At 43.9% G+C, this 13,116-nt stretch overlaps 1 protein-coding gene across 1 annotated transcript; it reads right to left on the reverse strand.

The window, feature by feature from the left end:
• Positions 1–4: 4 nt before the first annotated feature.
• LOC104983753 (histone-lysine N-methyltransferase PRDM9-like) lies at positions 5–13,110 on the reverse strand (the record flags this gene model as incomplete). Its single annotated transcript, XM_010833278.1, has 10 exons — positions 13,075–13,110; positions 12,545–12,668; positions 12,130–12,237; positions 7,885–7,934; positions 5,941–6,097; positions 4,999–5,100; positions 4,511–4,782; positions 3,867–3,934; positions 2,528–2,721; positions 5–862 (listed from the first exon to the last, which is right to left on the reverse strand). Coding segments are annotated over exons 2-10 (1,876 nt in total), but the record flags the coding sequence as incomplete, so codon positions are not given.
• Positions 13,111–13,116: the final 6 nt, after the last annotated feature.

Here is a 13,116-nt window from a genome sequence, read left to right on the forward strand (position 1 = left end):
CCACACTCCCTGCAAACATAGGGCTTCTCCCCTGTGTGTGTCCTCTGGTGTGTGATGAGAGTGGACTTCCGACTGAAGCTTCGCCCACACTCCCCGCAAACATAGGGCTTCTCCCCTGTGTGTGTCCTCTGGTGTGTGATGAGAGTGGACTTCTGACTGAAGCTTCGCCCACACTCCCCGCAAACATAGGGCTTCTCCCCTGTGTGTGTCCTCTGGTGTTTGATGAGATAGTCCTTCTGACTGAAGCTTCGCCCACACTCCCTGCAAACATAGGGCTTCTCCCCTGTGTGTGTCCTCTGGTGTGTGATGAGAGTGGACTTCCGACTGAAGCTTCGCCCACACTCCCCGCAAACATAGGGCTTCTCCCCTGTGTGTGTCCTCTGGTTTGTGATGAGACTTGACCTATCCTTGGATCCTTGCCCACACTCTCCGTACTTGACTTTTATAATCCCTGAGACCCCTGCCCCCATGAATAATTTGCCTGTGTCCTCTGGATTTGGTTTCTGGCTTGTGCTGGGCTCCTCTGTGATTCTCTCATGCACCCCAGAAACCCCCATTTGTCCTCTGGGTGAGTAGGAGGAGGCCCTTGAAATCCTCTTCAGCCTTATGCTTTTCAGCAAAGGTTGGGGCCTGTCCTTGACCTCACGACCCTCAGGTTTGTCACTTGGGCTGTGTGGATCGGAATATCGCTGCTGCTGATTTTGACTGCCTGGGCAGGGATCCTCTGGTTGCAGGTAGTCTCTTGCAGATGGTCTCAGGAGGGTCTGAGAGGGGTGATTGTGTTGGACATGTTGGCTGAGGAACTTCTGACTGAAGAAGGCCAGAGAGCAGGAGGCACATGGGTGGATCTTGGGCTTCGATTCTGCTGAAAGAGGAAGCTTTTGGTCAGGTGGTGGGTTTGCCACGGTAAGGCCGCCCCACTAATCATCTAGGTGTTGACAGTGCACGATTTGTCTCCCATCAAGTGTGTCTTTACAGTCCACTTCTCCATCCATTCTTATTCTCTACATCTACAGAAATCCAGGAAGCTTGTGTCAAGGGTCTTTTCTACATATCACCCAGACTGGGGACCTTCCAGCAGCATCAGAGGCATCGTCTCTCCTGATAGAGGTGGATTTACAGGGACCTTTCCCTGCGTATAAGTATCTGAAAAGTCATGTCACAGTGGCCACAGGTATTTTATCCTACTGAGAGATTAGACTTGATGACTTAGGTGGAATCTTCCTGATCGGCTCCCTGGGAGGGGAAAGGGTCTATTAAGTTAGGGGCACCTGGCCTGGAGCTCTCTACATGTGGGAGGCAGCACAGGGGGTCGTTAGAGCAGGTTTGAGTAAAGCTGAATTTATGGCTCCTTGTTCAAAGAGCAGCCTTTGTGTTGATCTCTGCAGGAAGTGGGTTTCAGACTGGGTGAGACCGAGCGGCCCAGATCCCACTGACTACAGGTCTCTGGCTCCTGCTGCCCCAATTGGTTCACAAATTGCTCCTCTCTCAGTTTTCCATAAATCATAAAGTAAAGGCATGTCCTTTCTCCAGCCTCACCAGTATTCACACTTCATTTATTTCACTCAGTCTTAGCCCATTTAACATGCACTAGGAAGCCCTGTTTAAAAGTACATCTCCAGCCAGACTCCTCACACCCTCACTCCCAAGCATCTTCAGCCAGCCCACTCTCCCCTCATGTCTGGCAATGAACTGACCTCTGAGGGGACTCCCCGCTGCTGTCTCTTCCCAAAAATGAACCAAAGCATAACATGCAATTTGCAGCTGAAAGCCTCATGGTTGTTCTATGTCACCCAAGAAGACCCCTGGGGCCTGCACATGGACATGGGCCCTGAGGCTTCTGTGTCCTGTCCAGCCTCCTTCCTCTCCCTCTATGCTTCCTCCTGCAACCACTGGCATAGCCTCTCTTCCCGGCCCTGGGACTGCAGCACTGGCTGCTTCCCTGCCCGGAATCCTTTCCCACAGGTGTTATCTCTGCAGAGACCCTGCCCACCATCCTGCACCACACCCCACCCTCTGCTCACGCTGATTGGAGGCGCTTTCCCTGCACTGGTTTTCCTCAGAGCACCAGCCCCCATCTGGTACGAAGCCCATGCTGCCCCAGGGCAGTGGTTCTGTCTGTTTCGGTGCATGGAGCCCTGTCTGGCACAGAGCATGAACTCACATGACAACAAACTGAAACAGTAACTGAATGCAAATCACTGCACTTGTGTCACTTAGAAATGGGAGGAAATGAGGAAGAAACAGGTAAGGGGAGAGAGCTGGTAGGTGCTAGAAAACTTGCTTTTTGCTTCTAAACCTTTCAGCAGAAGGTGATGTTACATATTTTTTTGCATGAAATATTAAAAATTAGAACTAACATTTTTAATATAAAATTTTTTCCTAACAGTCATATGAAATGAATCAAATTCTGAGACATTTTAATTGTGACTAGACTGATTTTGGACTGGATTGTACTCTGCTTCGGAGTCGGACCAGGGAGGCTCCCCAGGATGGGGTGGGGTGCTGGAAGAGGGGTGGCGCTCACCTCTGGGGGCCGCGAGCTCGCTTTTCCTGCTGCTTTCCCGCTTGATGCCAAGGTCCTGGCCATACTCGTCCCCGTACCAGACCAGCAGCTCACAGCCCGGCCTGACCACCTGACAGGTTCGGTAGAAGATCTGCCCATGATACTGCAAGGCCACCAGGTTCTGCTCCTCGTCATCCCGGGCACAGTTCACATACCTGGGGTCGAGGCCAGAAAGGGAAAGAAACCACAGGTGATGAGTCCCCTCCACTGTCGGGCCATGCCCAGCTCCTTGCCTTCAGGCTCTGAGGCCGCCATGGCTCCCACCACCCATCATGGGGATGGACCTTCTGTTCACACCTTCGACCAGGCCATGTGAATTCCCATTTCCAGATCCTGTTTTCGGTCCTCTTCCTGGCTGGAATGCTTTTCTCTCCTTTCCTAATTAGCCATTTTATAGAGCCCAGTTCCAGACTCGTCTCCACCTGGGCTGTCCGTGAGGCTGGTGACCTCCAGCTCCTTTAAACTCTGAATTAAGTTCTCTTTCATTCCACAGGGCTTGGTGCTCCTCTGCTAGCATGCAGCCCTCAGCAATCACCCCAGCCTGCCTTCTCTCCTGAGGCTTTCCTCCAATCTCCCCACATGTATCCAGGGTCATATTCACTTGCCCACCCCCTCCCATGGAAACTTGGAGAGTGCTCTGACATAGCTTGAGACCCAGAACAGTGATAGTTTATTCACTTTCTTCCTGCCCTGATGAAAGAAGCGGCCCTCAGAGAACAGCCCTGCTCATGGCCATCCTGCCCCCCATTCCTTCTGAGGCCTCAGGGCCCACTTCTCACTGGAACCGAGCCTGGGGAGGTTGTTGCCTGCATAGACTCAAGGTCTCCCATGTTAGGTTATCCTGGTGCTGTGCAGTTACTTAAAAATAGAAAAATTAAGGTTACTGTTCCTGAAATCAATTGGCTAATGTCTGTCTGCAGTTGTTTTCCAAAAGGACATGGGACGTGTGATCTACCTCAGTAATGAAGTTCACGGTCTAAACTGGAACATAAAATGCTTGGTAAGTGTCAATTAAGTGAGTTAAAGTGACCCTGGTGAATCTAGACTCAAGTTGTTTTCAAGTCCCCCAGTTTTGTTCAGCATATAGATCTGTATTTTGAGGGCATTATATTTTGAGGGCACAATATATGCTATATTTTTATTTCCTTCTTTCTAATGTCTTTTGAAGTAAAAGACCATGACATGGAGGGAAAAGAGGGAAGAAGATGTGAAAGCTATTGAAGGAGACGGGTTGAGAAGGAAAGGGGTGTGGGCTTGAGGGAAGAGCGACATCTACAAACTGCAGACTCACTGCACTCACCTCATCCAGTTGGCCAAAGACGTGTCCTTTCCATCCACATACTCATAGCAGTTTCTCCTTTTGGTGATCTGAGTGTTAGAAAAGAGATACAAGCTTTCCTCTCTCTTTTATTTTTTTTGATAGGAAGTAATAGAAGAACTATTTCCCTCTGCAGTCATTGGTGCTCTTCAGCCTGCATGGATTCAACTGCCAGTCGGACCAAATGGTAAGCTGCTTAATCATCATTCAAAGTCTGAGTCTCTTGGTTCACTGAAGGCAAGGGCTACACAAGGGAGGAGTCACCTCTGTGTGTCTGTACCACTGTCTCCCACCTGTCCTCTGACTTTTAGATAGGAGTCCTGCGTGTCTGTACACTGTGGTCCCACCTCTCCTCTGACCTGTAGACAGAGGTGCTGTGTGCCTGGACCACTGTCTCCCATCTCTCCTCTGAGCTTTAGATAGAGGTCCTGTGTGTCTGTACACAGTGTCTCCCACCTCTCCTCTGACCTTTAGATGTTCATGCCCAGTGCACAGTACACAGGGCTGCCCGTGTCATTGCTGACCATGTCATCACCATCTGCATCCTTGCATGTAGACATGAAGCACCCGTCACCACACACAAGCAATTCAAGGCCAGAGAACAGGGAAACAGGGGTGTTTCTCACCAGCCAGGAGTATCCACTGTTGGCGGCCTCTTCATCGTCTGTGATCTGGCCCTCATAGGGGCCAAAGTGCAGGCCCAGCGGCAGATCAGACACCTCGTTCCACACTCCAAGCCCAGCCTCAGGGATGCTTGACTCTCTGATACTTAACCCAGGGGGCAGAGTGAGGGCTGAGCGGTTGGCATGCCCCTTTTCCACTGCACAGTCCTTTACAAAGATTGGGGGCCCATGGGCAGCACAGCTGTCGATGAAGAAGCTCTGACACTCCTCACAATCTGGAGGTGAGAGCAACAGGGGTGAGGGGAGGTATAGTGATGTTGCTGGTTGTAAAGAGCTTCAGAAAGAGCTGGGGCACTCATGGCATGTGGCCTTGATCCTGCACCCCAAGTCATAGAGGAAAGGGATGACTGGGGGACCAAATGGTGAGGTGAGGTTATTGGACCAAGGCCTTGTAGCCCCTTCTCCACGAGTGGGCCAGCAGGGGCACTCACAGAGGTAGTCATCATCCTGGGGCTCGCTGACCTCTTGGTACACATGCCCCTTTCTTTCTCGTAGACTGTACCTCTTCACTCCAGTCTCCTTTCTTCTGAGTTCTAAGATGGAGAACAGAAGCTAAGCAAGGCTGGTGGGGTTTGGAGAGTTAGTCCCTGTTTTATTGGAAAGTCTGAGATCTCCTACTTGTTCATTTATACATTTTGTTAAAACTTGTTTACATGTATTTTTTAAACTTTTACTTTTGTAATTTTATGTTTTAATGTTACATTATTTATTTCTTGGCCCAGCTGCATGGCTTGTGGGGTCTTAGTTCCCGGACCAGGAATGGAACCCATACCCCCTGCAGTGGAAGCATGGAGTCTTAACCACTTAACCACCAGGAAGTCCCTTTTCTATACTTTGTTTCTTCTTCCTTTAACTCCTGGTTCAGGAGACTGAGGCTCCTCACTGACCACAGATGCCCAGTTCAGTGTTAGCTTCCTGCACTTCCCGTTAGTAGGTTTAACTTCCCACCTTCTTACTTAGGAAATAGTTCACTGACACATGTACTCAGAAAACATACATTGAGGGCACATGACATGTAAGGCATTGAGCAGAGGTCTGGGCATAAACACTAACGAGGCATGGTCCCTATCATCACAGCTGGATTTACTGAACTACTTTTAGCTCAAAAAAGTGTCAGCACTTTTGCATTTAATGTAAAGCTTTCAAACACTGTATGAGTTATGCATCCTTATCTTCACTTTACAGATGAGCAATCAGGATCTCAGAAAACATAAGATTTTCCCAAGGCCCCAGTGCTAACTTCATGTCTCAAATCAGTCCAGCTTAAACCCAAGCCTACCCAAAGTCCATGCCACACACATAGTCCATACTTACTAGCTTTTCTATAGGGATTAGAGGAACTAATTAGAGGAACTCCCCAAATTTTCTCTTACCGACTTTTTGTCTGGGGTGCTGTCCAGGAGTCCTTGCTTTTCTGGGAGGGGGCACCAGTTTCTGAGCCTGCTTGGAGCCACTTGTCTTCAGCAATTTGGCTGCTCCTGGCAATTCCTTCAAACTAGATTCCTTACTTAATGGTGCTCTGGACATTGTCTTCCACATGAATAAAAGACAACATGAATTTCTTTAGTTCTTTAGGACTTTATGAAGTGTTTTCACATGCATGACTTTGACAATTCTTGGAAATACCTGGTGGAGGAGGGGTCTGAACACTGGAGTGTAAAATAAGGACCTAAGTGGGTAGTGAATCAAAACTAGAATTCATATCTTAAGGCTCTTTCCCTTCAACTTTCTACAGAAAAGTGAGAGCAAGGCAAGGAGAATAGCTGGAGGTCAGGGAAGGAAGTGGGTAAGGGCTCATAGAGAAATCCGGGGGGTTTTCTATTAATTAGTGGCCCTTTGATGGATGAGGAAGTATGGAAAATTACAGAGGGGACAAAACACATCTGGAAGATAAGGTGACAAAGCAGTGAGATTGAGAAGAGAAAAGACGATCGGCAGAAACACATTTAGACAATAAAGAAAATGAGCTGAAAGTTGCAGGTTGCCATGTCCTCTTAGAGACAATGTTTGGAATTAAAGTAGCTGACCTCATCAATTCTGCTTGAACAAGGCTGTATGACTAGCTGGTTCTCCTCAGTTTCCTGATCCATAAATTGGTATACATGCTAATTTTTAATGTTACAGTGGACATGAAATTTAATAACATTTCAATAAATCATTGTGTGAGCTATTTAATACAGTATGAATGTGAGTGTACATCCCTGCGATCAATTTATCCCTTCAACTGTCTCTATATTTGAAGTCTAGCTCACAGATACTATCTTCAGCATTCTTTGATCTTCTTACTCCTAGATGAATGTTTAAATGTGGAGTCACTCATTCACAAAACATTCAGGGGGCTCTCAGGGGCTTTAAGCTGGGCCTTGACTTCTGAGAATTAACGGGTATGGGCTAGGCTCTCAAAGCTCACAACGCAGGGCAGGCTAAACAAATGATTCCAAACATGAGAGTTGCCTAATCATAGCTCAGGGGAAGGACTTGTTACTTCCTCCTGCAAGAATGAGCATTTGAAATGATGCCCAGATGATGAGTTTCTACTCAAAAGTGGGTAACCTATGTGAAGTCCTTCAGTTATTTTCTTATTTGTTGCTTTTCAGTCATAAACCTGAGGCTTGTCAGTGTTGCGAGTTGCTTCCTCTTATTGGACTGGGAGGCTCTGAAGTAGGGATCCTGTCACTTTCATCATCCTGGACTGTCCACTCTACACACTGCCCAGCATGTCCTTAAGCTTCTTCATCTTGGACCGTCCACTCGACAAACTGCCCAGCAAGTCCTTAAGCTTCCCTTAGTCAGATGTCTTAGCATATCCCTCCCTAGCACAGCACAAAAGAACTGAGGTTGAAAACATCTCTCAGATGAATGATATAAAGATGTATGAATAAACTTCATAGAACTATGGAAGTTTTAATCATTTTGTAAGGAGTTTAGAAGAAGTGCTTTGGATTAGATTGCACTACCAGTGATACTGTGATCTCAGGCATATAATCAATCATTTTTTTACCTCAGTTTTGTGATCTATAATGGTGATAGCTATATACCTACTTATAGGTACTGTAGGATTGTTTTAAGGTTTAAGTAAGTTTATTCACATAAAATGCTTAAAGTCTGAAATATTGTGAAAATTATGTAACAACAGAACAGCCTACTATTGTTCTTGTTCTTACTAACTATAAAGATGGTGATGATATCAGACATTGTTCTAAAGATTCAGGACAGGAAGGCAGCAGTCTCCAGGATCTCTGTGTTTTCTCCTATTCTCACCTGTGACTGGATCCATGAGGAGGATATTTTGGCAACAGGATTTTGGAAATACTCACATTCTGGTGTTTATTGTGCTCCACTCTGAAGGCCATCGAAGAAAGTTTACCTAAAAAATGATGGGAATCAGTGTTTTGGTTGGTAAATGTTTCCAAACTCTGGGCATTCTAATTAAGGACACATAATTCTGAGCCAGAGAGTGACAAGGACAAGGATTACCAAAGGAGGAATGGAAAATGATTTCTGTATCATCAACTCCTATGCTTCCACTGGGAGCATTACATAATTTTATTAAAATTAAAAAAAATATGAAACTTCATCTGTGCCTCATCTGATGTCCATAAAGTATCTAATAAATTTACTAGCCTTTCATGGCAAAAATACTCAACAAAATAGAAATAGAAGGAAGTGACTGTAATATAATAAAGGTCATATAGGAAAAGTCTACCTCTAACATCATAGTCATCAGTTAAAAGCTGAAAACTTCTCTAAGATCCAGCAAAAAGGCAAGGATGCCCATTCTCAACATTTCTATTCACCATAATGTTAGAAGTCCTAGCCAGGGCATTAAGTTAGAAAAGGAAACAAAAGGCTTCTATTTGGAAAGAAACAAGTAAAATTATGTCTGTTCACAGAGGACATGATTTTATGTACAGAAAAATCTTTAAAATTCCACACATACACAAAAACCTACACAGAAAGTTGCATGGTACAAAATCAACATTCAAATATTTTTCCATGCATGAGTGATAACCACTCCAAAAAGGAAAATAAGAAAACAATCCTATTTATTTTTCATTTTTTAAAAACTATAGTCAAGATCTAAATTTAAATTTAAAAATATTTATTTTTATTTATTTATTTGTGCCAGGTCTTTGTTGCAGCATGTGGGATCTAGTTCCCTGACCAGGGACTAAACCCAAGTTCTCTGCATTGGGAGTGTGGAGGCTTAGCCTCTGGACTACCAGAGAAGTCCCAATAATGTTATTTGTAATAGCATCAAAAAGAATGAAATACATGGGAGTGAACTTGAGGAGATGAAAGACTTATACATTGAAAACTACAAAGTATTGCTGAAAGGAATCTGACACAAGTAAATAGAAAAGCGTCTCATGTTTATGGATTTGGAGACTTATTATTAAGCTGTTCATACTACCCAAAGCAAGTTAAAGATTCAATGCAATTCCTATTAAAATCCCAATGGAATTTTTTTCTGATATATAAAATCCATCCTACAGTTAATACCGAATCTCAGAGGACCCCAAATAGGCAAAACAATCTTAGAAAGAACAGCAAAGCTGGAGGCCTCTGATTTCAGAATATATTACAAAGTTACAGGAACCAAAAGAGTATAGTTTTGGCATAAAGTTTGTGCTTAGTTGCTCAGTCTTGCTGACTCTTTGTGACCTTTTGGACTGTAGCCCACCAGGCTCTTCTGTCCAGGGGATTTCTCAGGCAAGAATACTGGACGGGGTTGCCATTTCCTTCTCCAGGGGCTGTTCTTAACCCATGGATTGAACCTGCATCTCCTGTGTCTCCTGCATTGAAGGCAGTTTCTTCACTTGCTGAGCCACTGAGGAAGCCCGTTAGCATAAAGACAGACATGTCAATCAATGGAACAAAATAGACAACCAGAAATAAACAGAAATACATTCTTGGATACATGGTCTAATGATCTTCATCAAGGGTGTCAAGACAATGGGGAAAGTTTAATCCCTATAACGAATGGTGCTGGGGAAACAAAATATCCATATGCAAAATAATAAAGATTTTACATCATGAAGAAAAATCAACTCAGAATGGATTCAAGACCTAAATGCAAGATTTGACAAGACTCTTAGAGGAAAACAAGGGTGAAGCTTCATGATACTGAATCAGCAATGATTTCTTAGATATGGTACCAAGTGCACAAGTATTAGTAACAAATTAAAAATACACAAAGAGATTACATCAATCTTAAAATCTCTGTGCAGCAAAGGACACAGTGAACGGAGTGAAAAGGCCACCTATGGGACTGTAGAAAATATTTGTAAAATATGTATCTGATAAGGGGTTAATAAGCATACACCAATATGAAGCCTACCTATAAGTCAGGAAAAGAACCTGATTGACCATGATGGCACCCTGATATCAAACTTCCATGCTTCAGCATTGTAAGAAAACAAATTTCTGTGGTTTAAGGCATGCAGTCTGTTTTGTTATGGCGGTCTGAGCTGACTAACACAGTGGGAGAAGGAATTCAATAGACATTTCTCCAAAGAAGATACACAAATGGCCAACAAACATATGAAAAGATGCTCAACATTACTAATCAATAAGGAAATACAAATTGAAACCTTCTGTGATGGGCAATATAAATAAGAAGACAATAGCAAGTTTGGTAAGGATATGGAGAAATAGGAACCCTTATACACTATTGTTGGAAATGTAAAATGTTGCAACCTTCATAGAAAACAGTATGGAGTTTCTTCAGAAAATTAGAACTGCTGTATGATCTAGCAATCCAACTCAAGAGTCTATTTCCATAAAAAATTGAAAGGAAGATCTTGAATAAATAGTGTGCACATCTTTGGTCATTGCAGCATTATTCCCATTTGGTGAGATGTGGAAGAATCTAAATGTTCATTGGTGGATAAACAGATAAAGATTATATATAAGATATATCTTATATCTGTTATATACACAGGCACACATGGGAATGTTTTTAAGCCTTAAAAAAGAATTCTGTCATATGCTACATCAGGGATGGGCCTTGATGATATGCTAAGTGAAATGAACCAATCCAAAAAAGACAAATATTGCCTGATTCCACTTCTATGAGGTATCTAAGTTAATCAAACCCATGGAAACAGAAAATATAATCATGGTTGCCAAGGGCTATGAGGAGGAAGGATTGGAGAATTGTTCCTTAGTGGGTTAGGGCTTCAATCACGCAAGATGGAAAAGTTCTACAGATTTGTTGTGCAGCAATGTGTGTATATATATCCCCAGTGGCTCAGCGGTAAAGAATCCGCCTGCAATGCAGGAGATGCAACAGATGCAGGTTCGATCCCTGGGTTGGGAAGATCACCTGGAGCAGGAAATGGCAACCCACTCCAGTATTCTTGCCTGGAGAATCCCATGGACAGAGGAGCCTGGTGGGCTACAGTCCTTGGGTATGCAAAGAGTCAGACATGATGGAGCAATTAACATTATGGCCACTAACACTAATGTGTACATAGTTAGCAAGAGAGTACCATACACTCAGAAATTCTTAAGGTAAATAATGATGTGCAGAGGTATGGTGGACCGTGGCATATGTATTCCCTATGAAGAATCTCTCTTCATGTCAAAACCTTTGCAGACAACCAAATGTTTGATTTTCATGTCCCTTTCACTAGTTTTAATAACCTAAGGGAACAGAGGAACTTCCCTGGTGGCACAGTGGATGAGAATCTGCCTGCCAATGCAGAGGACACAGGTTCGATCACTGGTCCAGGAAGATTCCACTTTCTTCCGGGCCACTAAGCCTGTGTGTCACAAACTGCTGAGCCTGCATGTGCTCTGAATGAGAAGCCACTCACGCAACCAGAAAAAGCCCATGCACAGCCACGAAGACCCAGTGCAGCCAAAACTAAATAAATAATTTTTAAAAATCTCGGAGAACAGAAATCTATAGATGGAGAATCATAGAACTATCTAAATTGTTTGCTCCAGTCTAGGCAGATTAACTCTTCTAAACTATCTGAGCAGCAGAAGAGGAAGTGAGCTGCTCACTTCTATTTTATAATGAGTGTACTTCATTTTATTTACCTGATGCTGTCTCTGGTCAGTGAAATGTGGGAAAGATGAGGGAGAATAAATAGTTCTCTCAAACCCTTTCCCAGAATTAAAACAAATAATTAATTTCACCTTAGGGTAAGAAGATCATGTGTTGTTTTATATACCTACATAAATAATGTATCTTGACATAATATGTTAATCATTTCCTCTTCTAAGAGATTTAATCCAATAACCAATTATGAGATTAGTATTAAATCTCTTTGGTGAATTTATTTCTAAGTTTTCTTTAACTGCCTTTCATTAAGAATGTTTAGCAAAAATAATTCTTTTTAAAAAGAATGATAAATTTTAAACATAAAACTTTTGAGAATTACACTGGAAAACCTATACATTCATCTTCATTCAGGCTTATGTAAATATTCAGCCACAACCACTTTGGAATGCTGAAAATTATGTTTTCTTTGCTAATGGCTGAGATATAGTTGAGACCTAAGCCCAGACTGGTTTCAGGAAGACACCTCTAAATCCTCCTGGCCCCTCACCTTGCTGCCTTGGTGTCCATTCTTCATCAGAATCCTCAGTGTCATCTGCCTGGAGTTTGATGACCTGCCTGCGGTGATGCATGAATGCTGGTCGAGTGGCTCTGAAACCTGGAAAGAAGCAAAATATTTGTTATAAGAAGGAGGAACAAAGCACAGAAGCAATGGAAAGTGTCACAAAGTCAGGGAAATCAGTAGGATGGGCTGGGAAAATCTAGAAAAAGGCAAGAGGTGAGCTCTGCACTGCAGGGTCAACCTCCCTTTAGTACAAAACAATAAACATTTCCTCCAGGTTAGTCTCCACACAAAAGGGAACTGTAAGCAAATGAAGCCACCTAAGAGAGGGCCAAGTGAACACCAAGGGTGAAGACCTGTTTCATGTTTCCCAGGCTCATGGGCACCCAGCACTTCCTGTTACCTATAGCAATCAGCGCTTCGTAGTTCCTTTTCACATTCCTATATCGAATTTTTTCCCATTCTCCCATCTCTTCCCATTCTTCCTTGGAGAAGTATACAGAGATGTCTTTGAAAGCATCTTTGGCCTAAGGAAAATAATAGATTTCATCAGTGATTTACTAATATAAGTCAGACCTTAGAGCTGGGTCTTCTCCTCCACCTTTTGTGCAGGGAGTAGCCTGAAGCTACTGGATGGTCTCTGTGAGACAGGGATGAAGACTTTCCTTCCCTACTGTGTCCTGCTTAATTGAGCACACACTGAGCATTTTCCTAACTCTTCCTGGACACAAAGAAGTTGACAATGCTAGTGTCCTGTTTTGTCCCACTCCACCCCACCATCTCAGACAGGACCAGGCATTCCCATCCTGTGTATGGTCGTAGAGAAGTTCACTCAGCTAACCAGGCAAGCAGTCTGTGGTCCTTCAGGGACCAGCGCCATGTCCTTCCTATAGAGCTGGCTTAGAGCCCAGCTTTGCCGCCTCTGCCTCTCACCGTGGGCTTCCACTCTGTTCTCCCAGCATCTCCCTCAGTGCT

Source organism: Bison bison, unplaced genomic scaffold (assembly GCF_000754665.1).
Source record: "Bison bison bison isolate TAMUID 2011002044 unplaced genomic scaffold, Bison_UMD1.0 scf7180017845293, whole genome shotgun sequence".
In the NCBI taxonomy this organism is placed as follows: Eukaryota; Metazoa; Chordata; class Mammalia; order Artiodactyla; family Bovidae; genus Bison; species Bison bison.